This window comes from Myripristis murdjan, chromosome 3 (genome assembly GCF_902150065.1).
Source record: "Myripristis murdjan chromosome 3, fMyrMur1.1, whole genome shotgun sequence".
NCBI lineage: Eukaryota > Metazoa > Chordata > Actinopteri > Holocentriformes > Holocentridae > Myripristis > Myripristis murdjan.
In genome coordinates, this window is record NC_043982.1 from 34665852 (window position 1) to 34681421 (window position 15570).

A 15570-nucleotide genomic window follows, 5' to 3' on the forward strand; every position below is an offset into this window, starting at 1 on the left:
TATGCATCACTCCACATTATCATGAACACAATCTCCTGGCCTCAAAACACCTGTTTAGAAACCCATGGATGATGTCACATTCACTTTGTCCATTATTATTTAGAAAATAACAAGTGAAAATGACAGTGGCATCACCTGTTGATTTTCTGCCGGCCAGTTTGAAGCACGGGAAGTGGGATTTCTGGGCATTATCGAGTGTTGTTTGGCACCACAGTCTGTATAACTGCAGGAAAAGCAAGCCCGTTTTGTTTAAAGCACACCAGATGTAACCTGGTGCTGTTGTTACTCCCAACAACAGAATGATGCAGATACAACCTCCACATGTGCATGTTTTCACAGTTTTCAAAACGCCAAAAATGCTTCAATTTCTTTAATAGACATGCGAAAAACACTACAATACTTCACAGATGACAGATAGCCCATTTTCGCTGTCGTAACTGCTACACTACAACAAGAAATCAGCATTTTCAAATTTATCCACTTGTGAGAGCATTTTTGAAAAGCTCCATTTTTAGCTTTCTCTGGATTAGTGTGGACTTGGACTTGTTCTGCTGTCAGTAGAGGGCAGTAGAGTAACCGTCTTTCCTAGGACTACTGAATTATCTTCAGGCTTGATGGCCACACACACTCTTTCCTCCCATCCTTCTTGCACACGGCTGCACATATTTTTGTTGCAGGCAGCAGAATGGGATTAAAATCTTTCTAGCATCATCTCTGAATTCTGACTTGTTCCAAGGGTGATTGACTTCATTTTTGGCGAGCAGAAAACAAAGATTGTCCTTATGAAGGACTAATAAAGTATTTCGTTATCAAATTATTGCATGCCTACATGTGTGTCCACAGAGCTACTCCATGGCAGTGTACTTGGTGAAGCAGCAGTCGTCCACAGTGCTGCTACAGAGACTACGGTCCAAAGGCATCAGAAACCCGGACCACTCCAGAGCACTCAGTAAGGACTGTCAGCCACTTTTTTACAACGTGAAATCTTCTGCTCCAGTGTATATGTACACTGGAGTGACTAAATATATACTTTGGGTACGACAGATTTTAATGAAGTAACAAAAATCAGTCATTTACAACAAAATGTACATGACAAATTTACAACAAAAATGTGTTTTGGCTGCTGATTTTATGGCCCAAGATGCAACAAGAAAGAGCATGATCGCTCTCCTCAAGGTTTTAGACCAGAGGTTTTTAAACTTGAGGAGACCTCCTAAGACAGAAAGGCTGCAGGAATTGATACAGGACTAATGGAAAGAGGCCCTTCTACTGACTAGGAGGCCACAGCAGAAGCTCAGACTTGACACTCTAGGAATACTCTTGTAGGCAATCAGGGATTTACAGGTATATGTGAACCAGAAGCAAAGGAATAAAGGGAATGGATCAGCACAGATAGACCAGGACTTGAAGGAGCATCGCTACAACAAACTGAGGTGCTTTTCTACCACTTGTCTGCCCTTCTAGATGAGGAAATACTGCACTAGATGCAGCAACACTCTCTTAAATTTCTTTCTTATTTTTCTGGTGAGGAAAAAAAATAAGAAAAGGCAACTCCAGTTCACTAAAGGTCCTTAACTACCCAAGACTGCTCTTACCCCAGTGTGCTGAATGATGAACCCCACCTGTCCGTGAACCGAAGTGCTGTGTCTGACCATTTGTTCTTAGCATAGGCAATGTCCCCCTAAACACGATATAAGGGTAGTGGTTGCGCCATGTGCAGAATGCTCTGGCAGATGCCCAAGAACTGGAGATGCCAACAAAACAAGGCTGTCGGAAAAAGAACTTAAGCAGCTGAAATTTGCTTACAGTTGCTGAAATTAAATTAAAATGGTTGATTATTAAAATGAAGTCCAAAAAACATGTTGCTCGAGCCAAGTGCTTCATGTTGACAACTGTAGTTTTTTTTGTATAAACAGTCCAAAATTCATTCATGCATGTAATTTTTTAATGGCTGTCAGTCTGTAAGGGTGACAGTCTTTTTGCTGTTATTTCATTGGCCTCTACATTCATGTCTACATTCAAATATTCTTACTTTAATATCCTAATCCTCATAATTACTCTAAAACGTTAAGTACTCTGAAAGCGATTATGCATTGATTTTCATTTAATGTCTTTTCATGCTCTTTGATTAGAAAATGTATCTTTCCTTGCGTTGAACAAATGCTTTGTGGACTGCGACAATGAGAATTTATTTTTCTCATCTTGGTAGGAGTGCTCTCAACCTCTTATAGTGTTGTCTTTACTAAGAGAAAAATGACAATAAGAAAACATTAGCCTATCCCAGAAATCAGTGGGTACTAACAAAATAAGAACAAATCAGTGTATATGAACAGTAAGAACAAAATAATCTGTGCATCACTTCCTGCATCTGGCCCATCGCATCATAAATCAGTGCAATCCATATAGTCAGGTGATGTAACAGATAATGATGCAGAGTTGGCTCAATCAGTCTCACGTATCATGAGTAGCTCTTGAATACATTTGCCACCCTCTCACCTGACCATGAATTTGAAACAACCGGTAAAAGGGTTGTTATTGCAGAGTGCTGTCTGAAATGAGAGACAGAGCACATTTGCAGGAGTGGCACTGCTCAGTCAGTCACCAGTGTGTGTCTGTTTTTGTGTTTTTGTTTTGCATCTGCAGTCAAAGAGAAGCTCACAGCAGACCCAGACAGTGAAATCGCCACCACCAGCCTACGAGTTTCACTACTTTGTCCGGTAAGCGTGCTCTCTTTCCCCTCATGATTTTTTAAGACTGTTTTGGAACAGGATTCAGTCGTGTCAAGACTTATCTGCCTTTCGTCTTGTTCCTCTTGCTCTTCTTTATATGTGTTTGTGTTCCAACATGCCTTGATGCCCTCATTGTCTGGTTGTATGCATGATAAACCTGTCAACATGTCTTGTGCACCCCTATCACCTGCCTTTGTGTCGGTTTTTGGCATGTGTTTGCATCACATATACCCTCTGTTCCTGCTGTGTGTGTGTGTGCGTATGTGTGTGTGTCCTCTTTATGACCTGACTGCATGTCTCACTGTGCAGCTCGGGAAGATGCGCCTGATGATCCCGTGCCGGGCGCTGACATGCTCCCACCTGCAGTGCTTTGACGCCACGCTGTACATCCAAATGAACGAGAAGAAGCCCACCTGGGTGTGTCCTGTCTGTGACAAGAAGGCCCCCTACGAGCACCTCATCATTGACGGGTAGGTCACACCGACCCTGTCATGAAACCTTACAGAAAATGACCTGTTAAAGGACCATACCAGTGATTTTGCATGTTAAGCCTGATATTCCAAAAAATGTATATACTTTCCTTACGTTTCTGCTAATCTTCTCTTGAAACAAACAGCCATATTTTAGTCGTTGGTTTCCATTCATTCCACTGCGATATGAAAATTAACTTTCTAAGACTTCAAGCTTTCTTCACACCAATATTCTACCATTGTAATACATTGTAAGAAAGCATCAGCACTGTTGTTTGTGGTAGGGAGGAGTGAAACTGTGTCTCCACCAGAAGATAGTCCTCAGGGAAACGTTTTCTTTGCACAATTGGGTTGGTGTCTCCACCAAAAATTTTAATTGCAAAATGAGTGGATTTTGATTATATGCTGTGAAATCTTAAGTACCCCTACATGATTTGCAAAATTGTTTGTTGCAATGTTAAATGTAGTTAAGTATTGTAGTAAATAGGCCAAAACATTCAAAATCAGTAGCATGGTCCTTTGAGAGAGACACAAATGAATGTCCAAACTAATCCTGAACCAGGACGGCCCAGTACTCCCAGCCAGGGGCGGAGGGATTAGCTGGTAAAATCACCTGGATTTGTCTTTGGTTTGGATGAAAACCCACAGATTCTTTGGTTCCCTGGTTCCTGGTTCCCTGGCCTCAGCTGTCAACTGTCTTTCAGTTTCAACCATTCTTACTTTCAAAAGATACAGAAGTAATTCACATCACGTAACTGCACTTTCGACTCAGGCACTGCTACCACTTCAGTTGTCATTAATTAATTCCGTTCAATTCAGGATTTTGTCTTGGACAAGAGACAAGAGCGCTAATTTCTGCAGCTGCACATCAGCGCTGATTTTAGTTAACCTCATTCCCTTACCCTGTGTGTTTAGACAGTGGACAGCTTGATGAAAACATTAGTCATTTTACATCACATTAGGTCATTGACATGCCTTGTTTAAATCCCAATGATGGTGTCGCGATACAGGCAATTGTGTGATATGCGATATGTCATATGATAATCAGCTGTGATACATCACAATATCTCTAACTGAAGAGGAAAAAATACCCTGGAAAAGGCAAAATATTTTTCAGTAAGCAGGAGTCAATCATACTCATCAGTGTTTTAATATGCACACCGACTGCAACCTGTGCATGAACAACAGTTTCATACCTGTACGTACCATGAAGAAGCTCCTGGCTTTTGATTAAGAAATATCTTTTTTGTCCACCCAGGCTTTTCATGGAGATCCTGAACAGCTGCATGGACTGTGATGAGATCCAGTTCAAGGAGGATGGCAGCTGGGCCCCCATGAGGTCCAAGAAGGAAGTGCAAGAGGTTTCCTCTGCTTCCTACAACAATGGACTGGATGGTGAGACTGGGGGAGAGGAATTGATTAGGGGATGTGCATGGGGGGGTTAAACAAAAGCAAGGGTCACATTTACATAACAGCAGTCGGAGGAGATGGTAAAGGAAACATGATAAAAAAAAAAAATGAGAGCACGGGCATTCAGTTTCCCCTCCCTTCTTTGTTTATGCGTTGTCAGTTTCAGTTTGGTGAAGCCTCGATCATAATGCCACAGAGTGTCTCCATAGTAACAAACGCATTTCCTATGGATGTCGGAGAAATGCTACAATCTGTGTGTGCACGTTTGCATGCGCCCACACTCAAAATATTCAGCTGTGCTTTTGGACTTGTGTGTGTTTTTTTTTTTTTTTTTTTTTTGTGCTCTCACAAGATTGCACTTCAGATCACGTACGTGCGCGCACACACACACACACACACAGGCACACAGACTAGCCTGTCACTGCCTCTCTCCAGGTTCATGTCGGACATCTGCAGGCACAGAGCAGCGGAGCTCCTCATCGTCCAGCCATGGCGGCAGTAACAGCAGCAGCAACAGCAAGAAAGTGGAGGTGATTGACTTGACGCTGGACAGCTCCTCGGATGACGAAGGACAGGATTCACCTCCTCCACCGCCGCCACCGCTCCCGCCTCCAGCCAAAAGGGCCTGCCCCTCCCTGTCGCCCACCTCACCACCCATCATCAACAAAGGGTCGGTCAGACACAGTTCATCATCTCACACACAGTTACATTAAATGTGGAAATTAGGCTCATTTTAGTTGCTAAAGTGGACAGATGAGTACTTTGATGTTAAATAATTCATGTTTTTTCTACTAGAAGAGTAGTTTTTTGCCTTTTCACACACATAGCCTTGACAGTAAGTGTTCATCAGGAGTCTTTCACTGGATTTGGATATCCTGGATGCCTTGGATCTCCTTTTTGAAAATGAATAAAATTGATATATAGACCTTGACCTTTGATTTTGAAGATGGATTTTTTTTTCTAAATCAAATTTTGCTTTTCTATGTGCAGTTAAATTGATTAGGTTTAAATTTGTGGTGATCATAGTTCTAAATGTCTGTTTCAAACAAACAAAACAATAATAATGTTGATAATTGACTGACATAGCTCCAGGAACATCGTGATTCAGGATGGGGGAAAGGGCAACACTGAATGTACCTCATTCAGATTTTAAACCTAGTCTTTCAGTGACTGTTTTATGGATTGATTTTATTTGAGCTACAATTATTCATGTGCATCAGCAACAAAATCTTATTAGAATTGTGTTAGTTTTAGGCATAACTGTTTTTAAGGTGCAGTGACTGCTACTACACCTGCATTTGACTTAAATGAAGTCAGCGACTCTCACAGTTTGTTTCACAAGTTTGTGTTTTGAGAAGAAGGGAGAGGATACAACATGTACTGTGACTTATTGGGTTAATATGGCATGAAATGGGAGCCTAGTTTTGAATTAATGGGCTTCTTGATTAACTTTTTTGCACCACATCATTTTGGTGCATGTTTTCAAAGATCCATTTAATTAAAGAATGCAATGGATTGCAGTGAGTGAAAGCATTACATTTTGTCGCTTCTTTTTCCACACTTAGGCTGTTTTTTTGTTTTTGTTTTTGTTTTTTTTTTTCTGCCAACTGTGAGTTTTGATTCTTTCCTCTACCGCTCCTCACCCATGTCTGCCCCCTCACAAACACACACACACACACACTTACTGTGTTACTATTAATTCCTTTGTGTCCACATATTTGTCTCCAGAGTGTTGAACCTGCACCACCAGGCGTCTCCTGTGAGCCGGACTCCCAGCATGCCAGCTGTGGATACAAACTACATCCCCCCTGTCCCACCTCTTATCCAGGACTATAGACCCTACTACCACACTCCCAATGACCTGTCAGGTAATGCACAGTATGCTCACATACACACACACCCACACACAGACACACACAGCATCAGAAAATTCGTTGGAGCAACTTGGTTGCTCAGAGAAACAGCTTTCGCAGTGTTCGTGAAAGCGATACACATAATCCATGTTCCAAAAATCTGTTTTTCCTCATTAAATTACTATATTACTACTTTATTATAAATATTCCTGAGGTTTGTATCCCTGCTAATGCTTTTTGCTGATAATCAATGTTGGTTCTGTCTGTGATTTCCAGATTTGAACTTCTTCTCCTTCCTTCAAGGCGACAATCATCAGGTTGGTCCCACAATCCCTCACTTTACTTGGAAATGCTTGGAGATGCTGACTTTTCACGGTGTTCAGCCCATTACCAGTCATATGCTTAAAATAAATTTTAAAAAAAGTCAGGGTTCACCAGTTACAGCCCTCTTTGCTGCAATGTATAACAACTTGCAATGCACAACACTGTCCATGTAGTAATGTCTTATTTTAATATCTTTTAATATCTAAGTATTGCAATATGCATACACATCCCCTTCTACTGGCATGCAGTTTCCATTATATTTTATTGTCATTTAGCAGACACTTTTGTCCAAAGTGACTTGCATTTTGTCAACAGTGGTCACACTAACTGTCTATCACAGCTAAACCTTTAGTTGCAATCAGTAGCATTTGTGGATATTTTTGTAAGTTGCTATTGGGGAAGGGGGGTCATGCGTAACAGGTCAATGCAAGTGGAGTTTTAGTGGCTTTTAATGGCCAGACTGCTGTTAGCTTCCCCATGTCTGATCTTTACCAGTATTTTGGAAATTGGCAAACTGGCAGTCAAGTATTTTCTAAATGTAAACTCTGACAACATTATTTCCTCACTTGTGTCCCTCCCTCTGTTCAGCATTACAACATGGTGATGGCAGCAGCAGCAGCCGCCTCTGCCTCAGACGACCACGAGTTGCTCCTCAACCGCTTCCTGCCCTACGGCACCACCACCTCCTCCTCCTCGCAGCTGTTTCTGGACCAATCAGGAGCCTCTCCTGCCACTTCGCTGGCTGCACCAACCAACGGGGCCAGCAGCTCAGGCAGTAGCAGCAGCCTGGTCTCCTCCAGCAGCCTCCGAGACACTCACTCCTCCACACATTCGTCCTCACACTCTGTCACACACTCCTCACACACACACCCAGGGGTGGTGGCAGGCCGGAGTAGCACTGAAGCAGCAGCGGCAGCTATTTACGGTGGCATACCCGATGTCATATCGTTGGACTGACTGACCAACGGGAGTGGTAAGGACTTTGCGCTGGGTCCAACTGCGATCCAATGATGAACCCAGTGACAAAAAAAAACTTTTGACTGCAGGGTAAAGTTGCGATCCAGAGACTAAAATGGCCCAAGTCATCAAACTCAGAACCTGGGTCAGTTTGTGGAGTGATATGACAAGACTGCCTCAAGAAGAGCACTATATTGACAGAACTCGGGCCTGGGGCGTCCCTTGACTACGCTGACCTGAGAACAGTATATAGTCATCACTTTAAAGGGGTCAGTTTTGGATATCGTGTTGGTATACTGACTCAGAAATCTGCCCATGGTATGACGCTTTATCCATGAAGCTGTATACCTAAGGCCAAACCCGCATCACTGCTATACTGGTACCAACCTGGCACAAGCAGCAGAGACGCTACCTGAGCAAAAATATAAAGGAGGAAGGCTCTTTTATAAGATAATGAGGAGTGGCGCTGTGTACAGAGAACAAAATATATTTTCCTCTTTTACTTTTGTATATTAATTCTGGACATTTTTCAGTCTAGTGAGTTGCTTCAATTGCTATTTTTAAGTGGAGGACTGAGGTTATGTTTTCTTTTCCCCACGCACAGCTTATATATATGCCCATGTTGGCACGTACAACTTTGATAACTTTTGTTCCCTTTTAGCTCTATCCTATTTAAATTTTCCATTGCATTATTTCTCCGATATGAACTGCATTTTAGCTCTCTCTCTCTCTCTCTCTCTCTCTCTCTCTCTCTCTCTCTCTCTCTCTCTCTCTCTCTCTCTCTCCCTTATTTCTCCCTTGTTTGTACTTTTCTGTTTCAAATTCATGGTGTATTTCTTTTTCCCATGACAAGAACTTATCAGAGCTTGACTGTACTGTTTATTCATGTACTAATAATTTTATTATGCTTTTAAGTTATGTATGATATTTAAACAGTTGTATATGCATTCCCTCAGACCTTCAGGTTGACGCTATGGGGAGTGTATAGGTGGAAATTAGCCATTTCCGGTTTTGATTTCTTTTCACTCTTTGATTCCCAACCCCCCCTAAAAAAAAAAAAGAAAAAAAGACTCTTCTGCCGGCATACAGCATTTACTGATTTTTGAGACTTTTTTCGTTTTCAGCTTCAGACCATTTATACTTGCCAATTTAGAGTTTTGAGCTGGGAGATTTTTTTTTTCTTTTTTGCACAATGCCAAAAATAACATATGGTACCTATGAAAACTATAACAATATTCTGAGTGAAGTTGAAACTGTGTGCCACAGTGTTTTCAGTCAAGTGTCCACTTCTTCAGTTTTAGTTAGTGGTTATTCAGACACTGTGTCCTTTTGCAAGTGTCTCTAGTCGTCTTGAGTTTCTATTCATCTTTTTTGCTCGACTGTTAAGTGGAATTTAAATCTCGATGAAGGTCTAGCTGTTGTGGCTGTGGTGGGCTCTTAAGGAGACAGGCTTCCATGAGATAAGCCACTGCTCTGCTGGGGCAAGAGACCAAGTTCAACTAGTGCCTGTGTGCATGCTTCACAGCGTGTTTGAAACAGAGAAGCAGATGTGATTTCAGAGTCAAAAAGAATGTCTTATGTGGTCACAACCATCACCCTTTTTCTGATACATCACCCATTCCTTTACCTTAACTTGACCTGCAGTGGATATCTGTGATTGTCGAGGACATAGGGGTTATTGGGACATGGCTTGTGGAAAATCATTGACGACTGGAAGTGGGCTAGCCAGTGCCAGCGTCAAAAGGTGGAGGCTTTAGCAAGAGAGGTGGCCTGAGGTCTTGTCTGCCAACTTTGACTGGGCACAAAACTAGCAGGTTAAAGATCTGCGACTTGTCTCTGGAACCTAACAACCCTGCAAGTTTGCTGCCCTATTTTTTTGAAGTGTTGAAATGAGGTTGAGAGTCAGTCTGTTCTGTGAAAAGTGTAAAACACGCGGTTTGCTTGTACTGAATGTATTGTAGATTTTGAGGACTTGGATAAGGGACATAGTGTTGGTCACAGTTTGTCATCTCAGCCAATCACCAGTCCAGAACCGCACCAACATCTGTCAGTGTTGTCTGGTCATGTTACAAGATGTCCAGTGATACCAGTGACACAGACTTAGTATCTCTCCTGTCCTCTTCATAGCCCAGTCAACAAAGGATGTCACAACACCAGAAGTTTTGTAGTTGATACCAATACCAGCGAAAGTCCAAAATTCTCAGTACTTAATCTGTTACCACAGCAAATATATAAATCCCATTCATCACACTTGCCTTTCTTTAAAGATGTTTTAACAACACCAGTAAGAATAGACAGGCCTAGTACAGCTGGACCGCCACTGCAGCATCAATCACAGAAACTGAACATTTTCTACTACCATGTTTTTCATTCCTACACTGTGTATTGGTGTCTACGTGCACCAGCACAAAATTCCACCAGACAGCACATGGGGCAGAAGCGACACTGCCTACCTTCTGTTTGTCTTATCGCTTTAGCCGCTAATCAGCCTTTTTGCAGTTCGGTCACCTCCCTGCAGGAAAGAATAGCCTGTCAGGACTCGGTGCACGTATCCGGTCCAAACAGTTTTTAACAAATGCTTATTTGGCTTTGCTTGGGCTTCAGCACCCACCCCCTCCAGTTAGTTAACCAGCCTGTATACTACCAAATAAACAACGGTAGTAAACCGTAATGTGGTTGCAGTAAATACGCCTGCTGAATAAGCTACAAATTCTGTCATTCATACCTGAATTACAGCTTACCTCTTGTGTGTCCAGTTAGCCAGCCAAATACAGCTCAAGCTCAATACCTCGATTTTTGCACATGCACATTTCAACCATGTGGGTTAGTCAGTCACTCACCTGAGCGAGGACGGCCAAGACCACTGAATGAGGGACATTCAGTAGTCTTGACTGGCCTCGCTCACGTTTTCCAGCAAACAGTAAGCCGAAACTTTGTATTTCAAGTAGTTAAACATATAGTGTACATTAGAATAAAAACCCTTAAAAGTGCAGCATGGCCCCATAGCCTTCAAGCAGAAAACAAAGCAGCCCAGCAAAATAGCCATTTAAAACCAGAGGAACTGATATAGGGGTATGATTATGTGCCCTCATTTTGTATAAACAAACAGGCTAAGGCAACATTAGAGTAAGAACACTGACTTTACAGAGTGAGGGATCAAGTTGCGCTGATTCTACCGATACTTAAAACCACTAGTATTGATATCGTTAAAAACTTTTTGGTATTGACTTGGTACCCAAGTATCGATTCTTGTGACATTCCTCCAGTCAGTCCACCCCTTCCTCTGGCCTGAGTGTCCACTTTACTAGTAGTAACCTTGAAACTTTTCTTCTTATCGGCTTGCCCAAGGTGTTCCACTTTCAGAAGTCCAAGACAAGCAGCTCACCACAAAGTCTAATTACTCTCCACATTGAGATAATCACTTCTGACTGCAGCCCCAAACATCCAACAACCCCTGTCCTGTCCAAGAGTCCTAGAGCAAGTAAATGGGAGACTGTTGCCACCCCAAAATGAAGCCCCAAGTCTTTCCTCTAATGTAATGCTCCTTCTCTCTCTCTCTCTCTCTCTCTCTCTCTCTCTCTCTCTCTCTCTCTCTCTCTCTCTCTCCCTCTCCCTCTCCCTCTCCCTCTCTCTCTCTCTCCCTCTCCCCCTCTCTCTCTATCTCTATACCCCGACCTCCCACCGTGCTCCTGGCATCTTTAACCTCCTCCCCAGGAACCAACCCCAGCTCTGACATTGGCTTTTTGACATAAAACTTGTCAGAGCCAGTTTCTGTGTATTTCCAATGTTGTGCAGTATTTTATTTATTTTGTAATCTATCTCTGTATATTATATTTTTACACTTGTTTGATTTCCATGGATGAGTGTGTGTCACTGTCTCTCAAGAGCTATTGTGATATTGATATGTTTTTATTTAATGTTCCTGATTTTTTTTTTTCCTTCTTTTTTCTCCGCCAGCAGTTTTTCCACAAGGTATCGTTTAATCATTCATATTTGTCACAGGATGCATCTTTTCTTGAGAGATATCTTGCTACAATGATAGGGATATGATCATCAAGTTCCCATACCCTGTCTCTTTGAATATTAATCACCAATATTTGGATACTTGACAAGATGGTCACAGTTCACAAGTACATTTTATCATGATTTAATTTATTTGAACTTGTCTTCTTTCCTCATATTTCTCATGATACAGTGCAAGAGACTACAGTTATGCACCTATATGTGATGGTCACAGATGAAGTGAGAGAGCAGACCATGTTGAATGTGTTTTTGTTGAAGTGCTCTACATACTGGGATGGCCTCAACAGTCAAATCCTCCACTCCAACGTGTTTCAAAATGTTGCAGTGTGCACAGCACAGCACCCCCTTGTGGTTCAATATTGTTTGTTTTCGAAAGGGAGAAGCAGCTCTTGAATCTGCGCATGTGATTCCTGTTTTCTTTCTTTCACACTCATTCTCCAGTTGGGTTTTTGTGAGAAAATGTCAGACTGCATCAAGAGATGATACATTTTTATTTTTTCAGTCTGCAATGCAGTGATAGATGGATAAGCACAGGCCTTTTTGCCATCACAATCTATATATATATATATATATATATATATATATATATATATATATATATATATATATATATATATATGACGCTGTGCAGTAGCACAGTAGCACGTGGTTCACGTCTTGAGCTGTGTGAGACACTGCACCAACACAGGAATCAGGCCACTATTATCAGTAATTACTCAAATAGTGTGTCAAAAGCAGCAACTCTTTTGCCAATGTCATGTTTTCACACCTTAGATAAAGGGAACTGTCGACAATGTGTATATTGTGTCTGTATGGAAAACTGAAAAAAACTGAAATTCAGATCCAAACTTGGGAGTTTGATGTCCGTTTGTATGCTTTTTGTGTGTCCATTCAGAGCGAGAGAATAAATTAATTTATATATTTTTAGAAAATGAAAGCTGTACTATTAAAAAAGGACTTTGGCCATGAAAGAGTCCCATTTTACGGAAATAATCTCAAAGTCAGACTCAAGTCGACATCTGCACTCACTGCCTTAAATTCACAGGTTCTGTTTTCATAGCTCCAACCCGAGAAAATCAAAAGGCTTTTCAATGAGGGCAAGGATGAGACGGTGTACAGTAGACCATTGTCAGTTTGTATGAATATACTAAGTGAAAAAAATATTTATTACCTGCATTGGAAGAAATTGTTTACCAATTGAATGTTACCTGTTTATGTAGAAAAGTTTAGATGTAATAAAATGCATTCTGTTATTTCTGTCAGTGTCTTTTCCCTTTTTTGTGCTGGATTCCCAGACAGTGAGGATCATGTTGTGGGGTTGTGTTACACCTGTTGATGAGAGCCTCTCGTTGTAGAGCCAAACACTGGGTGGCAGTGACAAGTGGTTTTGGTGATGCCATTGGGTCTGGAGAGAAATTACGTGCATTGCATCAAGTCCAAACATTACAGCGCCTGAGAGTGGTGAATGACACAATATTTGCTTAATGTAAAGATTTTAAATTGCATTTTTTACAAACAGAAAAAGAAGTTGGAAAACGTGTGGCAAATTAACACGCTCCAAGGTGACCAGATGTGATCAACAGGTCAAACCTTATGGCACCTGTTTATGTGCAAGTTCCTATGCATCCACATGCACTGTGGGTCAGCCGGGTGGGTGGGATGGAGGGTGGGGCAGAATGTTTGTCAGTCTCAGTTGAAAATTGGTAGCCTATAGAACGTTATTGTGCATATTTGATAAGAGAGGAGGAGGGGGTGTCATGCTCGTATCGTTCAAGTGACACTCCGTGCATCAGCTTGACCTAGAGAGTCATGTATCTCATCATCTGCCTTTACCTATATTAAAACACAGTGATATCCAGGAATCTTTGAGTTGATATAATTTCTATCCAGAGACGCTATGAATAAAGGGAATGACAGCAGCTGGTTGAACAGGTCCTTGGCCGAGCCGGACCGCTTCAGCAACCTGGAGGATATCGACGTGACAGCGGATGGGAGCCCGGTCCTCCGATTCCTCATTTGTCTTGTTTACTCTGTAGTTTGCGCAGCGGGATTGGTGGGTAACTTATTAGTCCTTTTCTTTATCAGAGTCAAACAAGAGAGGAAGAAGTCCAGAATTAACTTTTTCGTGCTCAACTTGGCAGTGACGGACTTCCAGTTCGTGTTGACCCTGCCCTTCTGGGCTGTGGACACCGCGTTGGACTTCAGCTGGCCGTTTGGAGACGCCATGTGCAAAATCATCCTCTCGGTCACCGTGATGAACATGTATGCCAGTGTGTTTTTTCTCACTGCAATGAGTGTGACCCGCTACTGGTCCGTCTACTCCGCTCTGAAGAACAGAAGCACACAGAATGTCTGCTCCGCCAAATGGGTGTGCGCCCTGATTTGGGCACTGGCGACGGTGGCGACGACACCAACTTCTATTTTCTCCACCGTCTCCAACGTAACGGGAGAAAAACTCTGTCTGTTGAGATTCCCGGGTGGACAATACTGGCTGGCAGTTTACCACATCCAGAAAATACTCGTTGCTTTTGTGTTACCTATGTTCATCGTCTCCTTCAACTACATCATGCTGCTGCGATTGATTCGCAATCGGAGTATGAAAACGAGAAACCCCAAACGGAGATCCCAAGTCACAAAATCTGTCACCATCGTCGTGCTGACCTTCTTCCTCTGCTGGATGCCAAACCATGCCATCACCTTTTGGAGTGTGTTGGTTAAGCTGAATGCTGCGAACTGGGACAGAGCATATTACATAGTCCACACCTATGTGTTCCCTGTGACCGTGTGCCTTGCGCACACCAACAGCTGCTTAAACCCGATCATCTACTGCCTCATGAGAAAAGAGTTCAGAAACAAGCTGAGGGGGATGTTATGTCGGGAATAGTTCTTTCTCTCTTTCTTTTTAAGCTTTATGAATGATCCAGCACATACACACTAACTGCGCCGGACGTTGCCAAAGCGCACTGGGGGTGCACAGCAAGTGGCGGTATCTATGGGAAGAGGAGGGCACAAAAAAGCCCGATGATGAAAAGAAGTTCTCGGTCCTTTTGTCTGTAAAGTTTGCATAATGTGGTAATAAGCTCAGGTAGGCCAGGTATACTTTGTACATCGCAGGTGAAGCTGAAGTTCAAAAGACAGGTAGAGACCAGAGGACCAGCAGTATCCTGAGGTGGATAACGTTTATCAAAAAATCACTAAACTATCAAGCTGAATTATCTTTGTAAATAATGTATCCCTTGTTTAGGAATTGTAATTGGCGTAATACGCATGACAGTAGCCTACTACCGCGCGTTAAATGTGATTGCACAAATAATTAAACAAGTAAAAAAAAAAAAAAAAATTTAGCAATGTTTATATCCTGTCGGCGTCTTGGCAAATAATGTATACTGTGACCATTTTCTGAGATGATAGAGGATGAAGAAGAGTAGGCTCTCCAGTCATTATGACTGCTGGGACTACAGAGGTCACGACGGAGAATAAAATAGGCAGGGGGTTATTGATAATCTCGTCCCTTATTATCTCCGCCAAGTCAATGTGTGTAATTAAGTGGGGAAGATGCAGGGAGAAAAACAGTTAAACTCGAGAGGCTTTGGGAGTTTATGGTATATTTTCTGTATTGTTCTGTAATATATTTGGATCACACAGTAATTTAATATGCAATTCGAAAAGCGTTTGACACTACAATTAGCTGTTGAGTCTCTCCCAGTTTTGCTCAGCACACAAGGTAGCCTACAGCCGGGTAAGTATGTTTGGCGGAGCTCTGCACTTTACCGAGCGCACTCTTCAAATTGCAATTGAAAGCAA

General features: G+C 42.1%; 2 protein-coding genes across 4 annotated transcripts in view; both read left to right on the forward strand.

Moving 5' to 3' along the window:
- LOC115378547 (E3 SUMO-protein ligase PIAS1-like) overlaps nt 1–13023 on the forward strand; it is a 68996-nt gene extending 55973 nt beyond the window's left edge. For all 3 annotated transcript variants that reach the window (XM_030078823.1, XM_030078827.1, XM_030078834.1), the window contains exons 6-13: nt 844–949; nt 2644–2717; nt 3039–3199; nt 4458–4594; nt 5045–5279; nt 6338–6477; nt 6739–6779; nt 7375–13023. In XM_030078823.1, coding sequence (XP_029934683.1) covers nt 844–949; nt 2644–2717; nt 3039–3199; nt 4458–4594; nt 5045–5279; nt 6338–6477; nt 6739–6779; nt 7375–7743 — 1263 coding nt within the window. In that variant the 3' untranslated portion in view covers nt 7744–13023. The remainder of the gene's footprint in view (nt 1–843; nt 950–2643; nt 2718–3038; nt 3200–4457; nt 4595–5044; nt 5280–6337; nt 6478–6738; nt 6780–7374) is intronic.
- Nucleotides 13024–13663: 640 nt separating this feature from the next.
- Nucleotides 13664–14650, forward strand: rxfp3.3a1 (relaxin family peptide receptor 3.3a1). The gene has a single exon (XM_030047628.1). The coding sequence runs from the start codon at nt 13664–13666 to the stop codon at nt 14648–14650; it is 987 nt and encodes a 328-aa protein (XP_029903488.1).
- The last annotated feature ends 920 nt before the right edge of the window (nt 14651–15570 follow it).

What these genes read in the sequence shown, in the direction of transcription:
- rxfp3.3a1 (XM_030047628.1), top strand. Translation starts at nt 13,664, where the DNA reads ATGAATAAAGGGAATGACAGCAGCTGGTTGAACAGGTCCTTGGCCGAG.